Source organism: Crotalus tigris, unplaced genomic scaffold, assembly GCF_016545835.1.
Source record: "Crotalus tigris isolate CLP2741 ecotype Arizona unplaced genomic scaffold, ASM1654583v1 scf7180000024124.1850442, whole genome shotgun sequence".
Classification (NCBI taxonomy): domain Eukaryota; kingdom Metazoa; phylum Chordata; class Lepidosauria; order Squamata; family Viperidae; genus Crotalus; species Crotalus tigris.
Genome location: NW_024100400.1, coordinates 1,201,676 through 1,227,432, shown reverse-complemented (window position 1 = coordinate 1,227,432; position 25,757 = coordinate 1,201,676). Strand labels below are relative to the sequence as shown.

Genomic DNA, 25,757 nt, shown 5'->3' with positions numbered 1-25,757 from the left:
AGAAGTGCCAGGATCAGCACCGAACTCTAGCTGTAGCCTGATGCTGATCCTAGTGCTTCCACTGAGCCCTGACAGCCCTGCAGCTCCAGCCGTCTCTCGCTCAGGCTTGTGTGGTGCTGCCACCGATTCAGCTCATTCCCCTCCCCCACTACCACTTTTCTAGGATGATCGCGTACCACCTGCCAGGTGCCAATGTACCACAGGTGGTACCCGTACCACTGGTTGAAAAGCCCTGATTTAGGGGACATATATTTTAAGATTTTTACTCAATCATGGCTACTGAAAAGAAAAGCTACACTACATACAGAGGACCTGCAAGATGCCCTTCATGACCTTCTTTAGACAATTATCTCCATAAAGAATTATTGCCTGTATTCTACAACTACAGCAATGACATTTTCAACAGGATGGTACTAAGGGCCAATTGATATTTTAAAGCTATAGTATAAACAAGTTCAGATTTGTTTGTACTGAAAAATAGTGTGTAAGAACAGACACAACATTCTTCTAGTAAATGAGTCACAGGTGTGTATTTTTAGATTTCTTCTATGTCACTCCAGAGATTAGGTAAAGTGTTGCTCTTCAAAAAAAATCAGTGCTATAGGAACAAAAGAAATAAAAACATATCTTGATGGCTATCTTTCTATTCCCTGTACTACACAAGGCACTTTTCTTTCCTTGCCAAACCAAACCACGAGTCCATTTCCTTTCTCTGTGTTTCTATTTAATCTCCATTTTGTCTGTTCTGCTGCTGAAAACTGATGGTCTGCTAATTCTCTTCTGAATTCCTCCATTCCTTGGTTTCATTCCTTTGAGTACAAAATGGGAATCACCATCTCATTTCAATCTACATAAAAGTTTCCAGAAAACAACAGTATACAAAAGTTCAACACTGCAACAATATACTTTTTTTCTTAAACAGTAAACATTGCTTTAAAACAATACAAAATTCATGTAACAGTTGTTAAGGTAATCAATTAAAAATCCTGTTGATCAATTAGAAAAGCTTGGAATATCTGGGAGACTGTGAGTTTAAGCCTTCAGGTAGGTATGAAAGCTGGCTGGGTGACTTGGGCCAATCATTTTCTCCCAGCCCAATCCATCCCACAGGGTTGTTGTTGTATGGAAAAAAGGAATAAAAGGACAGAGGAGCATTATTACTTTGAACTGCACAAAATAAAGACAGGATATAAATTTAATAAGTAAATACAAGTTTTCTTTCAATAACTGGAAAATATATTCTGAAGCATTGCTTTTAGCAAAAAACCCCCTACAAACTGCATGTATAGTGATCTTCTATCATGTTACCGGTATGCTTAACCATGAGTCAGAAATATCTTCTCTATAAGGGTGATGAATTTCTCTTCTGAAGCATCCCAACTAATAAAGCTTCAAATATTTCCTCTATATTCAGGCCAAGCCACTTTTCTTAATGATTTGCTTTCTTTTTAAAATTTACTTTTTCTGTCTCCCAAGTTCATCTACATTCTGCATGTTGAATTAATACTGGAGTTCACCAGTGAACTCCACACTGATCAACTTCTTAAGGATGGTAGCACTGAAGTCACTATATTTTCAGCAAATAGGTTCTCTGGATCCTATATTTTATGTTTTACTTTGAATACATGGTCCCCAAATGGCAGCCTTTTTCACTTTTGGTAGTTTTTTTGTTAATTGGGATACTTTTTGTGTGTGAAAATCAGTTTTCCCTGCTACTGAACATCATTAGGAGTTCAACAGGGAAGCTGCCACTCCATCACCATGAACATGGTGTCATTGACCAACTGGCAGGACATTGGTGGCAGTATTTTTACAAGAGTTCTGTTTTTTTCCTGTGGGATCATGTCTCAAAAGTGATGTAAGGAAATTATTGCTCAGCCAATGATGTCTGCTGTCTCATCAGGATTCCACCTTTTCTCTAGGCAGTACCACAGCTAAACAAAACTGCTGGCAGAGATAATTTAATCAGGCATGATAGATGGGAAGAGCAAGGAGGTGGGACATCTCACCTTCCAGACTTCCAAGCTTCCCAAGCCTAGCATCCTGAAAGAGGAGGCACTACAAGAGTTGCCTCACCTACGCACATGTAAAACATTAACCAACCTAAATGCCATGATTATTGCAAAGTGAACTAGTGGCACCCCCACATTCTCAATCTTTACAAAAGGTGCTTAGAATGCAAAGCAGAATTTGGGAATGCAAAGCAGAATTTGCAAAGTACCTTGTTTTGAATTGGTAAAGGAAGTGCATATTTCGAAAGCTTTTGAAAGCTTAGTTTGGTTGCCTCTGCCTCTGCCTTTATTTGTAGAGATGCTTCTGAAGCAGCACAAACCTTAGAAAGACGGCTATTTAATTATTCAAAAGATGCTTTCTACATGCATCCTCACATTCTAAAGCAGCTTTTTCTAATATATTGCAACTATGCAGAGTTAACCTAAAACTGAACACTCTTTGGCTTGCTACCTGAGGTTTAATATATTTACTAACTATAAAGATTATGACTGTGTTCGAAGATATAAGCTATATATTTTGTTTAAACATGGTTGTTGAATAGTGCACAATTTGTGAATTTACATATAACATCAAATTGTAAATCTAAATCATAATCTATATAGGACTTTAGATAAATGCCATTTGGAATACTGTGTCCAGTTGTGGAGACCTCACTTATAAAAAGTTATTGATAACATTGTGCAAGTCCAGAGATGGGCAACAAAAATGATGCAAAGTCTGAGGGAGTAAACATATCAAGAGAGATTGAATATGTACAGCCTAGAGGACAGAAGGGAAATGATTGAAACCTTTAAATATATTAAGGCTGTGAATAAGGTTCTAGAAGCCTGTACAATATTAAGCAAAAATCAAGAACATAGAGGCACAACCTCAAACTGATAGGAGGGAACTTCAGAAGTAATGTTAGAAAGTATTATTTCACAGAAAGAGTAGTGGAAGCTTGGAACCAACTTCCAATGGGGGTAGTGAGTCAGTCATCAGTAACTGAGTTTAAATATGCTTGGGATAAATACACATTCATCATCCAACACAAATAGAAATAAAATCACGTAATAAAAACATTCAAAGGACAGACTCGATAGATCACTAGGTCTTTTTCTGCTGTCAGTTTTCCATGTTTCTATAAATAACAATGCAAATGAATAACAATGACTTGTACCCACAACATGAATAAATGATAAACCTCCTAAGGCTTACATAAAGGGATACATGAATCCCATCATTGTCTTTCTCATCTCCACTGGAGTAGTAGCCAAGGAGAGGAAGGCTGTTTAAGATGAAAGAAAAACATTCACAGAGAAAAGTTTTTGTTCTATTTTCCCGTCAAACTCCCATCCTGCTGCTTTTAATGGAAGGAAAAAAACTCTCCTTAGCCACAGACTAAATTAGTTGCAAAGCAAGATATGACAGAAAATAAAACTTATCAAAGAACCTTACCCGTTCTGCTGTCCATTGGTCCAAAATCCAATGAATATTTAACCACATGGTAGTTGTTCCATACATAAAGAAGGTTATCCCTTGGATTATAATCCACTGCAGCAATATACTGATATGAGTTTGGAAATGGAACATCCACTACACTTTCCTTGCTTTGTTCAGTGTTGTATATATAGTCAATTTTATTTCCTGTAGCTTCATTATCATCGTCTTCATACACAGATTTAACTACATATAAAATGCCACAGATCATGAATGCATTGGAAGCTGACCTTTTATCATAGGATGTATCCCATGTCCCTTCAATCCTCAAGGTATAAGGGTTTAGCTGACTTATGACTATTTTACCATTATTTTGTTCTGTTGCATAGATCACCCAAAGACCGTTCTCATCAACAGCCAGGTCTATATCAGATTTGCCTCCCCATCTATAAGGGGATGTATCGTGATAGTTGGCATTAGCAATGATAGCTTCCCCACTTTTTATTCTTGTCCGTAGATCAAATTTGACAATGTTCCTTGTTCTTTCTTTGTTGAAGAATAAAGCCCCATCGTACACCACAAACCCTGTGCCATCCACTCTGTGTGGGAGCTTGTAAGTTGTAGTTGGCCTTCCAGCAATGAAATCATCTTTGGAAGAATATTCTGTCAGAGTGTCAGTTCTGTAAGGTGTCCATGGCATGTAGTAAATCTTATCGGAAGCCTGCAGTGGATCCTTACACCAGGCTCCTGACTGGTGATCAGATTCAAATAAATGTTCACTCTGGTATACTCCTTTTAGTAGTCCAGGGCAAAGAAAAACTGAAGGGAAGGAAGAGGTTAAAAGTAAAATTGATTATTAAATGTGATAGAAAACTTTTTTTTGGCACTTAGACATTTATAACTCAAGTTCCAGGAGAAGAATAAAAATATCAATCTTCTCCTAACTCTGGAAATACATGAATAATGTTCTGAACTAACATGGTTCTAAGGGGAAATTTATAGGAATTATAACTATGACGTGACATAAACAACATATACTACTCTAAAACCAAAAAAGCAACTAAAAAGACATTTAAACTCTATTTCAGAGAAATAATTCTTACAGTGTGCAGTTTAAATATTAAAAAGGGGTGGGCAATTGCCACATAAATACATTCAGAATGCATTCATAGCAAATAATAAACAATTAAATAATGTGTCCTGAGGAAGGAAAAAAACAGGATCAATAAAAAGGGAAAAGCGAAATTCAATACAGGAAGGCTACGTTAAAGCATTAAAATGTCCTCTGAAATACTGTATGTAAAAATAAAAATATTACTTAAGCAATTCATAACTGCCAAGACAGCCCTGCTGAGATGTTCTATTACACAGATCTTGTAATTAATGCTTTTTCCCTCCAACACCAAAATATGGTTTTAGATATAATTCTTTTTAAGAAACATTTTTAAATGCTGACTTTGTTATATGATAAACTATTATACAAGAAGTCCTTGACTTATAGCCTTTCATTCAGTAATCACTCGAAGGTACGATGAAAAAAAGTAATTTATGACCAGACCTTGCACTTACAAGAATCACAGCATCCTTATAGTCACATGATCAAAATTTTGAGCCCTTGGCCCTGATGGTTGTAGTGGCCCAGGGGTCAGGTGATCACCATCTGGAACCTTCCTAACCATCTTCCAACAAGCAAAATGAATGGGGAAAACTAAGTTCACTTAATGACCACATGGTTCACTTAACAATTGCAGTGATTTGCTTAACAACCATGGTAAAAAGGTCACAAAATTGGGTGTGGCTCATTTAACTGCCTTGCTTAGTAATGGAAATTTTGGTCCTAGCTGTGGTCATAAGTTGAGAACTACCTGTGGAATATTCAAAAGATTTTTAAGAGAAAGATAAAGTTTACTCCACAATTATTTTTGTTGGGTATTATGGTTGATTTTGATGTTAAAGAAATTAATTTGATGTTGAATCTTATAACAGCTGCAAGATTATTGGTGGGGCAATATTGGAAGAAAAATTATTTGCCTACTATGGTAGAATGGATACTTAAGGTATCTAATTTAGCAGAAATGGCAAAAATTTCCGTTTATTTGAAGGATCATTCACAAGAAAAATACATTTCTGTCTGGAGAAGATGGATTGATTATATTCAAAAGAAATATGAGACTGAAAAGTATTATCTTGCTTATGAGTAGATTTTAGGTTATTATTAATAGTTTAATATGATTGAATTTATATTATTTTTAGTGTTATGGCTTAATTGTATTATTATTTTTGTTTTTAATTTGTTAATATTTGTTTTGAAAAATGAGTTAAAGTATGTTATGGTTTGATTGATAGTATAGGCGGGTAATGTTAGTTAGATTATGATTGTTTATCTGTTACCCTGTAATCAGCTCTGGGAAGTGGGGGAGGGGGGAAGGGGTGGGAGGGGCTTGGGTTATATTGTATTAAATTTGTAAAACTTTTAATTTAAAAAAAAAAAGTAGAGAACTACCTGTACTTAATTTTTCAGAATGTAATCCATTGCATTATAATGTATTTTTGGTTCAGATAAGGTTTATTTTTTGTATACAGTTATTACATTAAGTTCTGTTCCCATTATCTCAGTAAAAGTAGTAAAAAATGATACAATGCATAAAATTCCCCTATCCTGTCTAAAGCTAAACCAAACAAGGTATGACATGAAATTTAATATGTTGGTTTATAAAAATGAAAACAGCATCAGCTGTGTACCAATTAATGGACAATAGCAAGTATGGCCTGCAAATCTTTTCCTTTCCTGTTTTGATCCTGAGGACAATCCTTATACTGGATGGTGTTTGCATTTGAAGCAGAAGGAGAATTTTCTTACAGCATTAATCCATCTTCAAAAATTTCTACTGGTACCTGTGCCTGGAGGGCTCTCAATTGTTATTTCTACAAGACATTCAAAGAATGAATGCAACATCATCTTGGATTGGAAAGACCAAAGCAAAGCATGAGCAGATAGAAGTGTTCCAACATAAGCTATATAGCAGAGCCAGCTGCTATGGGGAGCCTTACCTATTGAGGTCAATCGCTCACTAAAGCTCAACCTGGCATCAAGACTGGTATTTCAAAAGCAAATATATGTTAATATTGAAACTGGGATGCAGAGAGTTTTGTAAGAGATCTGACCTCAGCAACAGCCATGACTAAAAAATAAGAACAGAGAAGGAAGTAGGATAGAAACTCTGTATGTCTATGTCAATATTCCAATTCTAAGTCAGCTCCATTTACAAACTGGCAAAGATGCTGACCTGTTTGGTGCTTTTCCAGCCTTTCCCATTGACCAACTCCCACTGACATACAGTACAAGGCACCCATATTACCTTCTAGAGTTCCTGATGGCAACCCTATCCCTGCTTATTGTGTATGTCCCTCAAGCCAATCAGAACTGCCCATCCCTAGAATTACAGTTCCATGAGGAAAAAGGAATGTACTTGCTTTGCCAGAGACCATTAGGGGTGGGAAATGTTTCACATACTCTATGGTGTCTTCTGAGGAAAAAAAAAAACCTGAGGAGAAATATAAGCTCTGGCTCTTCCTTTGAAGCTAGTATAGTGAACTTTGGGTTTCTTTCTATTTAGAAATGAACCCCTCCAAATGCTTAGTTTCTTCCAACAGCAATTTTCATCCTAAGCCTACTTGCTCTGGACCTTAATTCTAAGTAAATAATGTAATATTTAGTTGAGTGTAGGGAAGCGGTGGTGGTGGTGGTGTTTAAACCAGGCTTTCCTAATTTGCTTTAGTTCTGGTACCTTGCGATTGGCTAAAAGAATCAAAGACATCTTTTAATCTTATATAGTGCCTTAGATCAGCTGTGTCCAACCTTTGGCTCGTGAGCCACATATGGCCCTGGATAGCTAAAAATGCAGCCCCACAAGATCGTAAATTTTTAACATTAGTAAGTAGTTATTAGTGATATTTTCTATGCGGCCCACGACAATTTGCCTACACTCAAAGTCGCCTAGGTAAGCCAAAAGGTTGGACAGCCATAATCAAACCTTTAAGGTCAGACTGAATTTCCAAGGACCCCTGGACCTGAGTGTTCTCAGCAAATATCCTTTGTCCCTCAAAAAAAGAATGGCTGAAATGCAATAGCAGCTCAAAATAGAAAAAGAACTTTCAGCTTTCATGCTACTATTTGGAACGTTATCTTCTTTTTCTTTCAATCTTTTTTTAAAAATATAATTTCAAAGGAAGATTTATTCCCTTTCTTTCTACAGTAGTATTCCTTTGCACTGGCACTATAAGAGCACCTTCACCCAACATATAGTTTCATGATTAGCTTTGAATATCACTTTTTTGGGGGAACTGAGTTCTTATTCTCAGAACTTTCATTTCTGACTCTGCAACCTTTTTTTTCTTTTGCAGAACATCAGACAAATCTGCACAATTGTTATACTAAAAACATGAATGGAAAAATTCCGTAGCAATTTATTTCCTTTTGTGTAGATGAGGGGTGACAGAAACACTGATGCTGTGAAAGTGCCCTAAGGGATCCCTCTCACAATCAAATACTGAGCATTTTGGACTGTCACTAAAAGATATCACTATGAATACATTTAAAATTGGAGGATTTGAACTGATTAATAAGATAATTTATTTTGATATTAGTTTTTTCAAATTATGATTATAAATAGACACATTTTCCTCATCTCTTTTTTTGTAATCTTAAACATGGGTATTCCCAAGCATAGTAAATACTAGAACTTTGAACTGAGCAAATTGTAGGGGAAACAAGCCCCTTTGTCTTTGCATTGAAAATGGAATGAGGTATTAAAAATGTACCGTATTTTCTGGCATATAAGACGACTTTCTAAACCATGAAAATCTTCTCAAAAGTCGGGGGTCGTCTTATACGCCCAGTCGTCTTATACGCCGGAAAATATGGTATGTTTAAAATGATAGCTGCAAGTGCTCACACAAGGGCATTTTTGTGTCCAATGAAACCAATTTATACTCAGATGAAAATTAAGGAATACTCTCTTAGCTAATTATTGTGCGGCTGCTTGGTTATTTCTTGAAGGTTGAAAAAAATAGCAGGAATGAAGAGTAAGAAGCTGGAGAGGTACCGTGTGTTTGTGTGTGCATGTGTGTAATGCTCCTCAGAGGAGCCTTGCCCAATGAAAATGCAAGCCCACATGTGATTTCTCAGTTAACTGGATGATGCTTATGGAACTGCCATAGGAACATGGGCTGTTCCAGCCTCTTCAAAAGAAGCTGTGAGTATACTGCTATTTAAGACCCAGGCAGCATTCAAGTTTGATAAATTATTATTATTAGTGCAGGTTGAATATTTAAAACAATTATGTTACCCTCACTGGGCACTTTTGAATTAAAGTCATTTTCTCTCAATAACTTTTAATCCCATCCACCATACTATCCTTATGAACAAATTAGGACGAAGAAGAAGTTATCATAATGGTTCCCCTCCTATTTGGATAGCTAATTCAAAAAGTGGCACTGAGGAGATGATTGTGTGTTTCATGGAAATTATGAAATGGATTTCACCCAGCCTTCCTTTCCTAATACAAATAAGGCAATTGATATTCAGAAGCAGAACAAGGAATTGGTTAAAGAGCTAATAAAGAAAGATTCAGTCTAGACAAAACAGCATTAAAGGATGTATCCTGAAGAATCATTTGGGCCTTCAAAAATTTATAGGTATCTCAATCTGCTCTCACCAAAGAAGGGAAGTCACAAAAGTGATGATGTCCTGTTTGTCTGGCATATATATATATATATATATATATATATATATATATATATATATATATATATATATATATATATGTTTTCTGATATATATTTATATATATATATATTTAGTGCTCTATAATGCCAGCATTTAAAAACAATTTTAAAGGTTTTAGAACTTTTTTAATGACTTGCTTCATTAGTGCGAGTTTATGTTACTTCCTTTTATTGTTGCTAGTGATTTTGCGCTGACAATTCCTATGCTTTCTTTTATATTGTTTGGTTTTCCTTAATATGATTTCAGCTGATTATTCATTGCCCTGAGAACTGCATGGTCAGTTTCAAACAATAATAAATAAATGAGTAAAACAAGCAAGTAAGTGCACAAATAAATTCATTATTAAATAAGTGATACTGTACTATTATATTTTTCAGGGTTTTGATAATGCAAACTTTAATAACAAAATGTGTAATAAGTATACCAATCAACTTTATCCTAGATCTTCAGAAATCTATATTACGTTTGAACAGTATACACTCAAATGCAGAGGTACATGTTCCCTATATACTTATGGATCCAAACTCTCCCAAAAGTGAGAGCCTTGGGTGAAGTGTCATAGATAGTAAGTTCGAAAAAATACTCTATGCAGTGTGGTCTTGATCCTTTGCTGTCTGTTCAAGTGTAATAGGCATCAAACCATATACAGAAAATTTAGCTTTTCAGTTTTTGGACAAGAACTATTCAAACCCTTCTTCATTCAGTTTATACTTTGAAGCTATAGCTTGTACACACTCAAAAAGACATACCACTGAAACCCAAAAAGTTACTTATAAGTAGGCATGCATGAGACTGTACCTTTAAATGTTTAATATTATATAAAAACAATTTTCAATACGAGAGTATGTGAGTATTCTTGCAAATTATTTCATATGCTTCCCATAAATTGTGAGGAAGCAGAAGGAATACATTATAATTGTTAAAACAATCTGTAGGAAAGAAGAATGGTACTATTAAACATTTCTTGCAAAAAGATGACATGTTAGTATTAAATAGCAGCCACTCCTTCCCTGACCAAATCTTTAATAAAAGAGATTAAAGTGGTATAGGTTAATGATGAAAGAGCTTCAACTAACATTCAAGAGTTTAACATTTTATCCTCTAATTGCTTAGAATGAGTATATGTATAAAACAGGTGAAAACTATTTAATTACCTTTTTGTTCCACTTCTATTGAAGAGAAAGAAGAAAAGCAAGAAAGAGAAAAAGAAAATAGATTAGTGGTACTGTACTGAGCAGACATCTTTGCTGTTGCATTGAAGTATTAACCTCTGGTTCATTTTCAATTACAGTTTGTGAACATGATGTATCTAAGATCTAAGGTCTTTAAATAAAAAAAAAACACATTACAGTGTTAAAAGGCATGCAGCATCATTTCCAAGAAACCATTAACAACATTGTAAAACTTGTATTAATTTTAATGTGAACAGTTTTAGGATCCTAATGACTGAAAATCCCTAATTACATCAATTCCAGGAATTGTCTCCAAATGAGAATATATTCCCGAAAAGATGTCATTGCCTGCAACCTCCAATAGTATTACATTAGTAAACAGGAGTTCTTTAAATATGAGCTCAGAAGTTTCTCTTTGTTGTTTTAATATAGGAATATACAGTGCGATTTTTCCATCCTTATGTTCCAATTTTGATATCACACAGAAAGCCTTTCAATGTCTGCAACAATCCAAAACTTGTTGAAATCCTTCAAATGATATTCTATTGTGCTTTTTGCTTTTTCTAAATCAATTCCTGTTATTAGTTTTTGAAAACTGTGTGTCATTGAGAAAACAATTACTTAGTGCATTTATAAATCATTAGTTTTATATTGCTTAATTGATGGGCAGTTGGTTTAAAAAAATATACCATTGATGAATTCATTAATAAAAAACTAAAGTTTTTAATCATACAATATTGTATTTGATCTATTTTTTTCTGATTAAAATACAGGAAAAAATGTGTTGTTTTCTCTATTTGTAATCAAAGTGAACATACAGGCACATAAATTCACAAATAATTCTTGTTCCAAAACAGGGAAGTACGTAAAAAAACAATGAGTTGTGACACTAGACTCAGCAACTGGCCTGGAATTTGCTTATTTATATTCAACCTTTATTATATTTACAAATAACTCACGGAAGCCAAGATATCCAGCACAACTTCCTCCTCCTATTTTCACCACAACAACATCCCTGTGAGGTGAGTTGGGCAGAGAGGGTATGACTGGCCCAAGGTCAAGCTGGCCTGGAGTACTTGGATGATACGTCCTGGCCTAGGATGTTAGATAAGTATTTACCCAATTCATAGTTTGGAATACTAAGAAGTAGGAGAGAAGGAGGAGGGAAGGACTCTGTTCTAAGAATGGGACATTGGTGACCAAAGAAAGGCTCCCAAGCACATTTGTCTCCAACATCCTTTCTCTCCATTCCCAATTAGCAAACTTGGTGTAAAGCATCAGTATAGAAACAGGGAGACCTGAGTTCTAGTCCCATTTTAGGCATGAAGCTAGCTGGGTGACCTTGGGCTAGTGTTTCTCTTGGCCCTAGGAAGGAGGCAAAGGCATTTCTGACATGGGAAGAAAACCGCAGGGACCTACCCAGGAGATCTCTGAGAATTTGAAATCAATTGGACATGAATGGAAGGGGGGGGGAAGGAAACCCCCAAAGGGAGCTAAACACTGTGAACATAATACAGAATGCTGAGATGAAATCTAACAACAGAATTTTAAACACCAGGCTATTTAACCAGGGAAGAACTGAGAACATGAGAGCTTTGATAGAATAAATCAGGATGAGTGCCTGGGATTATCCAATTAGAGGCAATTGGGAGACTGGGAGCTAGTACTCACTGTTACAGATAACAAGCATGTATGGAGATTGTTATGGAAGCACACTTGAGACCGGACTGTGTTCTGCATTTTTTTATTCAGAAGTCTCCTTTTCCTTCATTAATAAAACAAAACTCATTTCCTTAGCAGGTCACTAGAAGACAGGACACGAAGGAAGTAGATTTGGCATAGAGTCATCATTCCTCCTCAGGTCTTGCTGCCTTATGTTTACATTATTTCTTCTTCTGACTTCCCATATATGCAACTGCCAAACCCCTAGTATTACAAGCAGCACAACTGAACAGCTAGAAAGCTAGTAAGAACAAATATTAAAAATGAGTCAGGTTCCTTACATCATTCTGTCTGGGAAGGAATGATATTTTTTTATTTTAATGTATTTCCTGGTTCTTTCCTCATCTCAACTAAATATTTTAGTCCTATACGTTAAATAGCTCTTCTACTATAGTTGCTATGCATTGATAAAAGTGAAGTACAAAAATGAATCAAAATTTAATTTTGGTTTGCATATAGGTTTGTGATCTGTAAATTAGTTTGTACAGGTAGTCTTTGACTTATGACTACAATTGAGTCCAGAATTTATGTTGCTAAGTGAAAAATTTGTTAAATGAGTTTTGTCCTATTTTATGACTTTTCTTGCCACATTTGTTAAATGAATCACTGTAGTTGTTAAATTAGTAGCAATAGCACTTAGACTTATACTTCATGGTGTTTTAGAGCCCTCTCTGAGCCGTTTACAACATCAACACATTGCCCCCGACAATCTGGGTCCTCATTTTACTGACCTCGGAAGGATGGAAGGCTCAGTCAACCTTGAGTCAGTCAGAATCGAACTCCTAGCAATCAGCAGTTAATTAGACTGCAATTCTGAGTGAATCTTCCCCATTGACTTTACTTGTCAGAAGGTCGTAAAATATGGTCACATGTCCCTGGGACACTGCAAGCATCATAAATATGAACCAGTTGTCAAGCATCAGTTGTCAATTACATGATCATGGGGATGCTGCAATCTTCATAAGTGTGAAAAATTGTCATAAGTCACTTGTAACTTCAAATAGTCACTAAACAAACCATTGTAAGTCGAGGACTACCTGTATTGTATTACAAATACAAATAAAATGATGGTACAAATCAGATGATTTTCTTCTCCATTAATTCCTGAAGTCCCAAAAAAAAGTCTTGCAATTACATCCATGTAGATTGTTCTGCAATTCTTTGAGCTATTAGCACTTATTTTAATATATCAGGTATCTTTTAGTTTAGAAAAGACAAAACTGTCTACTTTCTAAAAGTGGATTCTAAATTACTGCTCTACCACACCTACACAGATGTCTGCATACTGTATTTTTCCATCTATAAGACGCACCCTTGTATAAATCTGGAAGTTTGGCCAGCCAAAGATCTTGCCCCCTCCTCCCTCCCGTTAGTGGCAAGCCCACAGGGGCTTGACACCTGCACCAGGCGGCATGGCAACCCACCCAGGCATGCCCTTAGCTGCGGAGGTTACCATTATTTTTCCGTGTATAAGACGCACCTCATTTTTGAAGAGGGTGTTTGCAGAAAAAAATAGCCTCTTATACGCGGAAAAATACGGTATTCCTCCTCCCCCCCTCCGTGGTCATGGGACTGCATGTTGGGCTCTTAGCAACGGCCTTCATTTATGGATGTTTGCAATGTAGCCAGCACTTTTATGATATTTTGCTGAAAATCAGCAATCATTTCCAGTTTTTAGTAAAAATGTTCATAATGAACAATGAGTTGCTGTACAACTGCAACATTTGCTTTAGCTGCAGCATTTGCTTTAGCAAAAAAGGTCATAAAATTGGATCAGTCACATGAATTGCCACAACTTATGACTGTAATAGGCAGGCTCCATTATGGTTGTAAGCTGAGGACTACCTCTACACACAATCACACTTATACATATGAGTGGAAGATACATATCTTCCTGCTCACCATGAAAAACTTTAGAACTCAGAACATAGAATAACAGAGTAGAATAAGAAAATAGAATGTCAATGACATGATGGAAGAAATTTTGCTGGCCAAGTATCTGAAAGTGGTATACAATAAATTATTCCAAAATGGGTTTGTTCAATAGATTGAACCCTATTGGGGTGTATGAGAAGTATGTATAGGAAAAAAAACCTATCTAATGTGTTCATTATATTTGCTCCTTTTCAGAAATCTTCAGAAAGATACTAATAACAACAGCAACAACCATTTGTAATCTAGCTTTCAAATTCCACTCATTGCAAAGAAAACTAGTTTTTACCATTGATGGTGAATTTGAATTAAGTGCTCTGAGGTACTTCTTAATAAAAAGATAGGAATAGCTATGTCACAAACCTGTCAATTCTAGTGAGTGAAAGGATTCACTAACTTCATTGATTCTGAGATCAGTATAAGCTGGAAGCTGGAACTCCTATTAAATTCATTCTTGTCAGTAATACTAAAAAGAGAGGGAAAAGGTAAGAATAATCTATAGCTAGCAGAGGGCAGATCTACAGTAGTTCTGCAGAAGTGAAAGAAGTAAATCTACCTATGATAAATAATTTTAAAATCAATGTGAAAGCAAGCAATGGCAAACCACGTCTGTATCGACAGTCAAGGACCCTTGCAAACTACCGGACATGTCTATAATATTTAAGTAAGTTTGTGTGTCAGATGAGGAAATGCTCAGATCTTCTAGTTATTGGAGCAGACATAGAACATTCATAATAAGTAGGTCTGGAGATAGAAATGTGGCCAAAGGGAATTTTTTTTTCTGTAATGGTCCCCATTTTTATAGAATAGCCTCCACCCTCCTCTGAGGTTCAAGTTTAGCTGGCATGATTTAGAACAACTTGGGAGGCTAAGGGATTTTCTAGTTGTGCAAAGCTGTAGTTTTTTATTTATATTATGTGTATTTATTATAATTTTACTCTGTTATGGTTTCCCGTGCTGATTTTATGACCAAAACCATATTTCAGTTGAAGCTGACAGGATGCTGAATAAATAAATCGTGTTACATTAATGAGACTAGGTGTTCCAGAAAGACATAACCTGAAAAATATATAGTTACAATATAAAGTCAATGTAAGGAACAAATTTAGTACACTTCCTTATGTGAAAGAGAACCTGAAAAGACATGGGAATAAGTGACTATTCCCAAGAGGAAAAGATTTATGGGACTTTCAGAACAAGCTATCAGGATAGCCTTGGGCAACAGGGCTATACAATGACTGAACAGAGACTTTCAACTCTAAAGTAAGATGGGGCTAGAAAAGATAGCTTAATCAAGCACGTCAACAAACAGAGGAATCTAAAAAAGAAAAGGTAAATGAGAGAAGAACAGAGAAACCACAGGAGGATGTACGGTTAATATAGGAATACTAAAGCGCACTCACCGAAAAGATCTGAAAGAGGCAAATGAGGTTAAAGGAAGATTATACTGAACCCTTTTCAAATGGACTTACAGAATGACAAAAATATTTGTAGAAAGGATATATATTCAGGAGCTGACTCCATTAAAAAGTGAGTCAGTACAGCTAAGAAACTAGCTGTACTGACTCACAGACAGAACTATTTCAGAGTTTCAGAAGAAAATGTAGTTAAAGTGCTAATAACTGCTAATAATGTCAAGTGTAAAAAATTATATTGAGGGTCTAGAAATTGGAAAATATTGGTTTATATGCTTAACCTAAACAACAGAGATTAAGAGAGAGTACAAATTAGATTAATTCTTTAGACAATTTTTGTTTAAAATATTACTAGGAAGCATAGAGACAATAATGCCCCAAAAACATAAGATTTCAGAAAAGGCAGAAAAAATGAAAGATGGGTAATAGAAAAAGAATATATGGAGGAGATTTATCTTTACTAATTATTACCACTTTTAAGTCTTAGAAAGTGAAACACAGTAAGGTTTATATGAATGCCATAAATTCTAATTATGTTTCTTAGCAGCCTTTATAAAGACAAGAAGCTGATATAAAAACTGAATTTGGAGAACCAGAAAAGAAAAGAGAATGGGGCAATGATATGTGTCCATTTTTGAATATCTTACAGAACGCATATAGTATAAGAATGGCAGGAATAAAAGAGATCACAATTAGCCAGAACAATGACAGCCTGATATATTCAGAGGACAGAACATTATTATTCAAAAGTAACAAGAAGTTAAAAGAATGTATTATGAAAGTAAATAAATCAAGTTTTCTTTTAAAGACATAAAACTGCATGGATAGTCAATTTGTAGCTGATGATCAGATTTAAAGGAGAGAGATAACTTTATTTTCTGGAGCTCAAAAGTAGACAAAAATGGAGAAAGTGCTGAAGAAGTAAACAAGTTTTCATCCTAGGTAGAAAGGCAATGAAAGACTTAGACATGATCATGAAAGATAAAGGATATTTCTATGACTACGCAAAGCTTTAAAGCAGGGGTGTCAAACTCACAACGTCACATGACGTGTCACAACATATTGTGACTTTTTTGCTATTGCTGGCAATGTGGTGGGCACAGTTTCCCTATGAGGCAGCCAGCCCATGGGCCGGCAGCTTGACACCCCTGCTTTAAAGGAATGCTTTGATACACAGAGCTCTGAATGAAGCACTGCTGAGTCTGAGAGTCAGTTGAGAGGAGCTTGTTGGAGAAGGTTCAGAGGAGACTTTTCCCAAAGTGCTGGCTGAGGGGTTTCCTCAGGATAGCTCCAAACCTCCTCATATATATAACAACTGTGAAACACCATGGACTTTGGGGGATGATCCATGCAAGGCCATGTGCAAGTAATCTGTCAAGCTTTTGGGCAGACTGTATGGTATCCCAGAGTTGCCAGTCCTTTGGGGTAGATCAGATTTGGAAGCCATGTCCTGTAGGTCAGTACTACTTTTACTGTAAAACTACAGTAACAGAATCTTGCAAGTCTGAATGAGCTTTCCCCTTCCTCTTTTTATTTTCATGCCTCGAGAAAAGGGCTAGTTACATTCCTGCCCTGGACTCAGTCCTTTTTTTAAAAATCTCACCTCAGGCTTAGTAATAGCTCTTCCTCCTCACCCTCAAGGCCTTTTCCTCCTCCCTCTATGTCAGTAAATCACTAGTGACTTTAAGCTTGCTGCTTATATTGCAGCTCCGTGGTCAACCATGACACAACTTTCCAATTAATATCAAGGGTGTTTTGGTTCAAATTATGATGCTGCCCTATCCTTGAGGGAAAGTGCACCATCACAGCTGCACACAATGGATTGTCCAGGATCTTTGCTATCCTAGCCTGGGCTGCCAAGGGTTCAGAGCCCCCTCATTGTTGTATGTGTGTGGGGAATTCTTTAAGTTGATTACCTTATGAAAAACTACAGCACCTCCTTTGTGCTTGTGAAAGATCCAAGCAAGTTAGGGAAAACAGCTGAGCATGCCTTAAAATCTCTGATTCACACTGCCAAAATTCTCAGTAGGCTGTTCATAGCTTCTGACCAGCATATCTGGCAAAATGAACACATCTGGGACAGGGTGGGCAGTGAGCCTTGGAGTGCTGCTTAGGAGCTTCCTGCAAAACAATTTGAGGCTATCTGAATCACTTCACTGAAGCAAAATGCATAATCTCTTAGCATCTTCCAAGTGAACGAGGTCACCTAAATGGCCCAAAGCACTCTTTTGAAATAGATTTTAATCATTCAGCACAAGCTGACTGCAGCACACAATGGAACAAATATGGTGTCAAATCTCATATGACCTAATTCATCTGAAAGACATTAATTCCAGAGGGCCCTGCAACTTACAAATTAACAGCTTGGAGAATATAGTAAGACCTGTGCTTACACTTTGTTTGCATGTTATCTGACTTCCCTCACTCATTCAACATTCGTTCCACATGCTACTCTGCCCCATTTCACCTCCATAGGCATTGCCATTCCCCAAACACATCCTCCACTCCAGTATGGCACGTAACATACACAAATCCCTCTTCCCATTTCCATACACATCCATCTCACTGCTCTAGATCTACAAACACATACTCTCCCCTCTGCAAAGATAAACACATCCTCAACAGCTGCAAGAATACTCTGTCTCCTAATATACCTATTACCAGGGCTTTTTTTCTCATAGAATGCCCAGAACGGAGTTCTGGCACCTTTTTTGGATGGAACCTTGTAGGGTAGGCAAGGCAGGTATGACATGTATGAGTTCCAGCACCTTTTTTTTTTTTTTTTACAAAAAAGCACTGCCTATTACCACTTGTGCTACCTTTCCTCTATCTTTTATAATTCCCATCCCAGATAGACATTCCATCCTTCATTCCCTTCTGCACACTCACATACAAGTTATTCCTGTATAAAAGGCACCAGGATAGGAAGACCTGGAGGAATGTTGTCCATGGGGTCATGATGGGTCGGACACAACTTCGCAATTAACAACAACAACAACAAGGCACCAGGTTCAATTCTACTGCTGCCTTTCTCACATACTCCTCTATATATACTCCACTTCCTGCATATTTTATTTCCAACTAAGTTCATTCCCTCTGAGATTCACTCAGCATCTTCTTCTTCTACAGTCACCTTCCCAGCCATATCCTTGCTATATATAAATACAATCCAGTGTATCCCTGCCATACAATCCTCTTCTTTTTGTGCATTGAAATTCCAATCATCCCATATTCCAACTTCCACTAAGCCATAAAAGAAATAAAGTTACATGTGCTTCCTCTTCTCACACACTCCTTCTCCTCTGGGTCTCCTTTGTCTCTTCTCTCACACTGTTCTTTTCCATATGCAACCCATTTTCTCCACATGCTCTTTTATTGTAGTCCCCTTTTGTATATTTGAGCTTTATTAATGCAGAGAAGCAAATCATAACAACGTTCCAATAACAAAATCTCAAACAGATCTTGAATTCAGTTATTCAACTATTCCAAAAGCATACTTTCATATATAATATCACTTTATTTAAAATTCATTATAGGCACTTAAGAAAATATGATCATATGTACTCAAAGTCCTTTTTTCACCCTCTCCTGTAACAAAAACAAGACACACAAACAAAACCATGTCAACACTTCAATCCTGTACACTAACTAGGAATGCACAAAGCACCACCAAATAAAAGTTAACATTTCAACTTCTGAATAAATTTCCAAAACATGAGGGTGCTGATAGCCTGCTCTGATACATTTTCTAAATACCAACCTGTTTTTTCTATCAATGACTAGCAACCATGAATGCACCTATTGAAGATAATCCTAGAACAAGGATGAACATGGCTGCCAAAAACTTCAAATGTCTGTTATAATCCTTCCTCCCATCTCTGCAATCCCTGATCCCCTCACCCCACCCTTCTCCCCACATTGCCCTCCAATCCCACTCTTTCTTCTTTACACACCACATTGTTGGCTAAGATGCTAATTGATCATTTAGAGAAAGAAAATCAAACACATAGCTATGCTATCTTGTAAGAGTGTCCCTAAAATCTATTTTCTTTCCTATGATTAATACAGTTCATATTTAATCTCCAGAAGAAGAAACAAACAAATATTTGATCATTCAGATGACACAGATTGCTTCCACTAGAGTCAGCAGGCAAAGCCAAATGAAGGCAAATACCATTCAAAATATATTTATAGTAGTCATTATCCAAATCTATTTGTAGCACTGCAAAGCAATCTCCTCAATCCACCTAATATAGCATAAATCCTATACATACTAACTCAGAAAAAAAACCCTCAATTTTTTTAATGTGGCTTATTCTCAAGTAACTGTCAATAAGATTGCTGCCTGATTTAAATACAAGCAATGTTTTCTTTAAAAGAAGTGTCCTTCCATCTAGAAAGCATTTACAAAAAGGAATGGCTGCATCATATCACTAAGTATATTCTGAATTCCTTTCTGCATATTTCTGTGTGGTTTTTGTTCTAAAGCATAGTGGCGACAATGAGACAGCCTAATCTTCACTTTTACTGAAGATCTATCAAATTTAGCAATTCCTATACATTGACACTGCATTTATTAATTCAATAAAGGCAGTGATCTCTTGCCTGGATAACTGCAAAAGTCTATGGAAGGGCTTCTTTTGTCCTCATTTCAAGTACTGGCATTGGTCCAGAACTTAGCAGTACAAACTCTCCCTCTGCAGAGCTTTATAGGTGGGTAGTCAGTTTGAATTAACGACAACCTCTGAAAAAGCCAGTTACATCCTAAATTCAAATGTATGACTATAGATCCACCACCATCGTCAGTTCAGGAGGTTGGCAACTGGCCCACATTTATGAACAATTGCAGCATTCTATGGTCATGTAATCAGGATTTGCAACATGTTTTTGCTGAGTTTCAGGATTCACATTTAAGACCATAGTGACTCGACTTACAACAATACTAAAAATAGGTCTTGTCAACTGCAATGACTTACAAAGAAAATTGTGGTCATAAGTTGAGGACTATCTGTATACCAGTTCTGCCTTATGACCAGAACTCAATTCAGGCTCTTAATGCTACTGTTTTAGGTCCTGTGTTAGTCATTGTCCCAGTTCCCGTCTTGGCATGATCCTGTTTTGCATGTTCCATGTTTGTATGCATTTTAGGATCTAGGTCCTCAATGATAAAATACTTGTCATCTCTATTCCAGATCCTTACATTCTTGGATCCATTTAAGATGGATTTAAAACTATTTCTTCAATAAAACAAACTGATTGGTGGAAGTACTTGTGAGCAGATTTTGAGAGTGACAGAAGGGCGGCTTACTGTAAATTGATTTTATTCTTTGTTAATTTTTTTTATTATGGTTGGAAAGCAGCCCAGTGGGGGTGTATTTTTTAAAAAATGATTTGTTTGTTTGTTTGGATATACCCTGGAGAATGCTGCTTCCTCTTCTGAGATATGGTTGAAACACTGAGACACAAGTCCTTGAAGCAGAGAGATTGAGCATGACTCTGAAGAATAATTAAAGTAATAATTTAAACATGATTGTACTGGTATTATACCTCCCTTATGATTATGTTTATATTGTTGCATTTTTGCTTTGAGCCAGTTAGAAGAGGAACAATTCAGTTCGTATAAAATCATTCCAATATATATATATAAATATATAAAAAACAAGCAATAAATAAATAGGAGACCAATATTCTCTATTAGCATAGTCTGATTCTAAATTTGTGGCTTACTTTCTATTTCTATTGATGCTAAATGGTAACAGTCACTGGAGCAGGGAACATCTCTAGAAAGTGAGTTAGGTAATAGCTGGTGAAGAAGGCAGCAAAGAACAAGAATAGAACAGCGCAGGGTAAAGAAAATATCTTAGAATCAAAATGGGGAAGATATGGAAGTCCCTGATGGCAAAACTGAACATAAATACTGCACATCATTAGGCACCTGGTGAAATAGAGGAACAACAAGATATATTATCTGTGAATGCAATTCTGCAGCAAAGAAGTAGGTTCCCTTGGGGAGCAGTTTGTGATGCCTTGAAATATTTCACTACTATTTGCTGCCATGTCTATGAAAATCCTTAGGGAGGCCTCAGTTTTGAAGGTGTGATTTTTATTCTGTACGGTAGAACTCTTTGTCCTGTCCTGTCCACCTTTTCAATTTTTTGCTCGGTCTTTTCCTGGGTCTTGTAATGTGTACCCTGGATGTCAGCTCAAATCCAAGTGGCGCTCTTGATCCAAAAAGATTAAATAATCCTGATATAATGAGTATTGGGAGTAGTGTTACTCTATATGTGGAAGAGGTGACATAACATAACAATTGGCTGAAACTTACAAAGAAGACAATATTATTTACAGTATCACAATAGTCAACATACAATTTCCTCTTTAATCCAGATAACCAATAGAAAAGTAGAAAACAAAATTAGACATCTGCAAAAGAAATATTAGTAACAGGAATCTTCAAAAATACAACAAAGAGAGTATTTCTAGCTATTTTAAATATGTGCCTAACAATAGTTAGTGAAGAAAGCAACCAGAGACCAAACAGTTTGGATATATCCCTGATCTCATCCTGGAAATAGTGACTACAATGCAATTTAGATCACCACAGCTATAGTCAGGATATGTTTAAGTACTATCCCTATATCTTTTCTCCCAAATAGTGCCAAGCTTGGCATCCACTATTTTGTTCCTAATTCATTTAATTTCCTAGATGAATTGTTTCTGTTAAACTTAACCTAGCTGTTTTGAATGTTAAGTCCGCTAATTGTGCCCTTTAATGTTATGTCTTCTGCAAACTCATTCTATCTTTCACTGAAGTCATTATTCAAACTTTTGAAGAGTAGATGATATAGAACTCAACCTTGTGTCATCCCGCTCAATAGTTCATTTCAATTTGATAATGAAGCACTGATGACTATCTTTTGTGTACAATTTTTGCACCAGCTTTATATCTACTTACTTATCATGCTATGTAGTATGAACCAATAATATTTGTAGTTCAATGTTGAAAGGGGTCCTTGGTGCTCTCTTAGCTTGGTTGCTTTCTTGCAGATACCCTAACTCAGCGGTTCTCCTCGACTTACGACCAGTTGGTTAGTTCTAGACTTATGACTGGTTTAGTCCTCGACTTACAACCGGTTAAGTAGTCCTTGACTTACGACCGGTTGGGGGTTGCGGCATTAAAAAGGTTGAGAACCACTGCCCTAACTATTTACATGTTCTGGTTTCTTATATTCACTACCCTGCTCTTATCCTTTTAATCTCAACTTAATAGTAGCAAGGAAATAACTGATACCTGCTGTTTTACTAGGTTTCTGCTGGACTTTTGTCTAAAGACAAATCTAATGTAAAAAATAGCAGTAGCAACAATTATAACAATGCAGTTGTGATAATTGACATGGTTTTGTTCCAATCTCACTACAAAACAGCCAACTGTTCTTAGGTCAGTGTAAATTCTTTGAATATGGGTACTTACTTCAAAAACTTAAAATGGCCACTGAGTTCAGAAATATTTCAAGCTCAGAATGTTTTTCACTATACCAGTAATCACTGCACTGTTTTCATGGTGCTTATAGATCAATAGATCAATCAATATCAATAAAATCCTTGCAAGAAATTATACTATGGCATGGGCAACCAGTCTATAGTCTTCTCTAGTCTCAACTTTTAAAACATTGGAACCACATTTTCAAAATTTATATGTAAAAATAATAATACAAGTTCACAAAATGTCCATCAGATTTTTTTCTGTATCCTAGGATACAATTAATCAAGCTCCACAAATTTGACTCATTCAGAGTTAATAGTTATTGACTAATCATATCATTTTTACTCTTTAATTAGCATCCTGCTCCTTCAGTCTGTCCATCACAGATTCCTGGGGGAACACAAATTCCCCCATAGGAGGGGGATGAGCCAGAGAAATTGAGTAATACTATTTTTTATACTTATGAGTTAACATTTTGTTATCCTCATGAAGCAGCAGGTATATTATTTCTTTTTCTGGCTTTTGTTTTTCTTAGTATTTTTCATTAATCTTTGCTCATTGTGAGCTTTTGTTTTTCAATTCTTTATCTGTAAACTTCCTTAGTGATCTCTTGAGAATAACAGAGTTGGAAGGGGTATTGGGCTATCAAATACAACCCCTGCTCTCTATAAGAGCATTAACCAGAGATGGTTGCCCCTTTTCTTGAGCACATTAAATAAATGGGATCATCATTAACTGGATAATTGGTTCTACCATCAAATTACTGCTAGAATACTCCATTAATGCTTTCTTCTTGATTATACGATAATAAAGAAGAGGCTTTACTTTTTGATATCACTTCAAATAATTCTCTCGAAATCCAGTTTTTTTCTTCATCTTACTAAATGTATCCTGCCTCCTTTGCCCTTTATGTATTTGCTCTTTTTTGTTTTCAATTTTTAGTAATCTTTTTGTACAGACACTCCGATTTCTGCTTTTCCACTTGGAAACTGTTTGCTGTTTTGCTTTTAGTATTGCTTTAATTGAAGCACTCCACCATCCTGAGCTCATTTGCCCACTAGCTTCTACTGTCATGAAATCCTAATTAGCTTTGTTTTGATGGAATTAAAGTGAGCACACTTGAAATCCAGGCTACATGTTTGCCTGCCCATTTTAGCTTTCCTTAAAATCAAGAGCTGCAGCATTTTGTAGTCATGGTACCTTTACATAAGTGTTCTGCCCCAATTTCAGATTGGTTTTTGATTGATATTATAACAACAGCTGCTTCATGGTACTGATTTTTTATTTTACTTCAGGTTTACTAGAAATATTAGCAAAGTTGTTATCTTTCCTTGAACTTGTATGGCATTGTAGATTTGTGAGTGATTCATTTTTGTTGTTATTGTTCATGAGAATTCCTGTCCTATCTTTCTGCTCATACCTATGCAGGTTTATTCCTGTAGAGCTTTGCCTCTTGTAAGTGAATTAAAAAAATAATTTAAAACTATAGTAGCTTGCTTTCTTGAAAGGGAAATTATTATTATTAGAAGCAGGGCACAAAATAGGAAGCTATAGGAATTCCTTGAGCAATTATAGATACCACCTATAATCAATATTGTCTTGTGATTTGAGACATGGAGAATTTGTCCATAGTGACAGAAACAGAGACAATTTGTCTCTATATTATTCTTCAGAGTTAGAGAAATAAATAGAAATGAGCTGAACGTTTTATTATAGAAAGGGGAAACACACTTTAACAGGCATAATGGAGGTTTGTGGGGTGTCTCTATTAGTGAGTCAAGGATATATTTTATTGAAAAGGAATAGAAATAAAAGTTAGGGAACAGTTACATTTTTGCTTAGAAATCTAGTGAATTTATTTGGTTATACTGTAAAAAGACCCTGGGCTAAACTAGAATGAATAAAAACAATGCCTTTGTTAGAATCCACCATGATTTGCGCAAGCAAGATGTGAATTACTGCTTCTAAAAGCAAATTGCAAATCTCAAATATATATGGAAAAATGGTTGAGAGAGCTCAATTACCCCAATATTTGAGGGCAGAATTTGTCAAGCTTCTTTCCTTCAAGGAAGTGTGTAGCTTATCTTTCTGCTCCAGAGGATGAAATAAGAAGCAAAGGATCCCTGACTTGATTCTAATCAATAAGGTATAATTAATTGAGGAAGCAAAAATAGTAAGAAGTGACCATTTAATTCTGAAATATTTAATTTTAAGAGAAGCTAAAGCTAAGTGTAATTTAAAAATGTATTTTCAAGAAAAGAGAATCAGAATGATGAGGCATCAAGATGGGCATGAGTCTTTAAAAATGATATTGAAAGCAAACTTTCAGTTTTAATTTGGGGAAAAAAATGGAAACAGAAGAGACCAATGTAGCTATACCCAGAGGAGAAGTGAAGATCTGGGGAAAAAAGACATATATAGGAAATAGAAAGAGGGCTAGATCAACAAAGACCAATAATAGAGATATATTCTGGAACTGGAGTAACAGTGGCAAGAAAATTAAATCTCAGAATGAATTGTAGTTGGTTTTTGAAAAACATTAAGAACTATAAAAAGAAAAAGAGAAAAGAATCAATATACCAGCTACACAAGGAACTGGCAAAACGCTAAAAAGTAACAGAAAAAAAAGAGTTATTCAGCTATTTCAGTTCAGTCTTTTCTACCACAAAGTTAGGTGGACTGACAGGAAATTGTGAAAAGTAAGATGAAGAAGCATGACTGAAACTTTAAATAAATACGGTCAGGGAAAACCTATTTCCAAGGCCAGATGAACTGCATCATAGTTACTGAAGAAACTAGCTGTTGTCTGAATG

General features: G+C 35.9%; 1 protein-coding gene across 28 annotated transcripts in view; it reads right to left on the bottom strand.

Annotated features, from left to right (window-relative positions):
• Positions 1–25,757, bottom strand: part of ADGRL3 (adhesion G protein-coupled receptor L3) — a 638,839-nt gene that overhangs the window by 295,461 nt on the left and 317,621 nt on the right. For 23 of the 28 annotated variants that reach the window (XR_005554203.1, XM_039322771.1, XM_039322772.1 and 20 more), the window contains 2 exons: positions 10,375–10,389; positions 3,451–4,251 (listed from right to left, as the gene is read on the bottom strand). Coding sequence is in view for 27 of the 28 variants with exons in the window: in XM_039322771.1 (XP_039178705.1) it covers positions 3,451–4,251; positions 10,375–10,389 (816 nt within the window). In the remaining variant the exon portion in view is untranslated. The remainder of the gene's footprint in view (positions 1–3,450; positions 4,252–10,374; positions 10,390–25,757) is intronic. The other 5 variants (XM_039322763.1, XM_039322782.1, XM_039322786.1 and 2 more) reach the window with 1 other exon arrangement.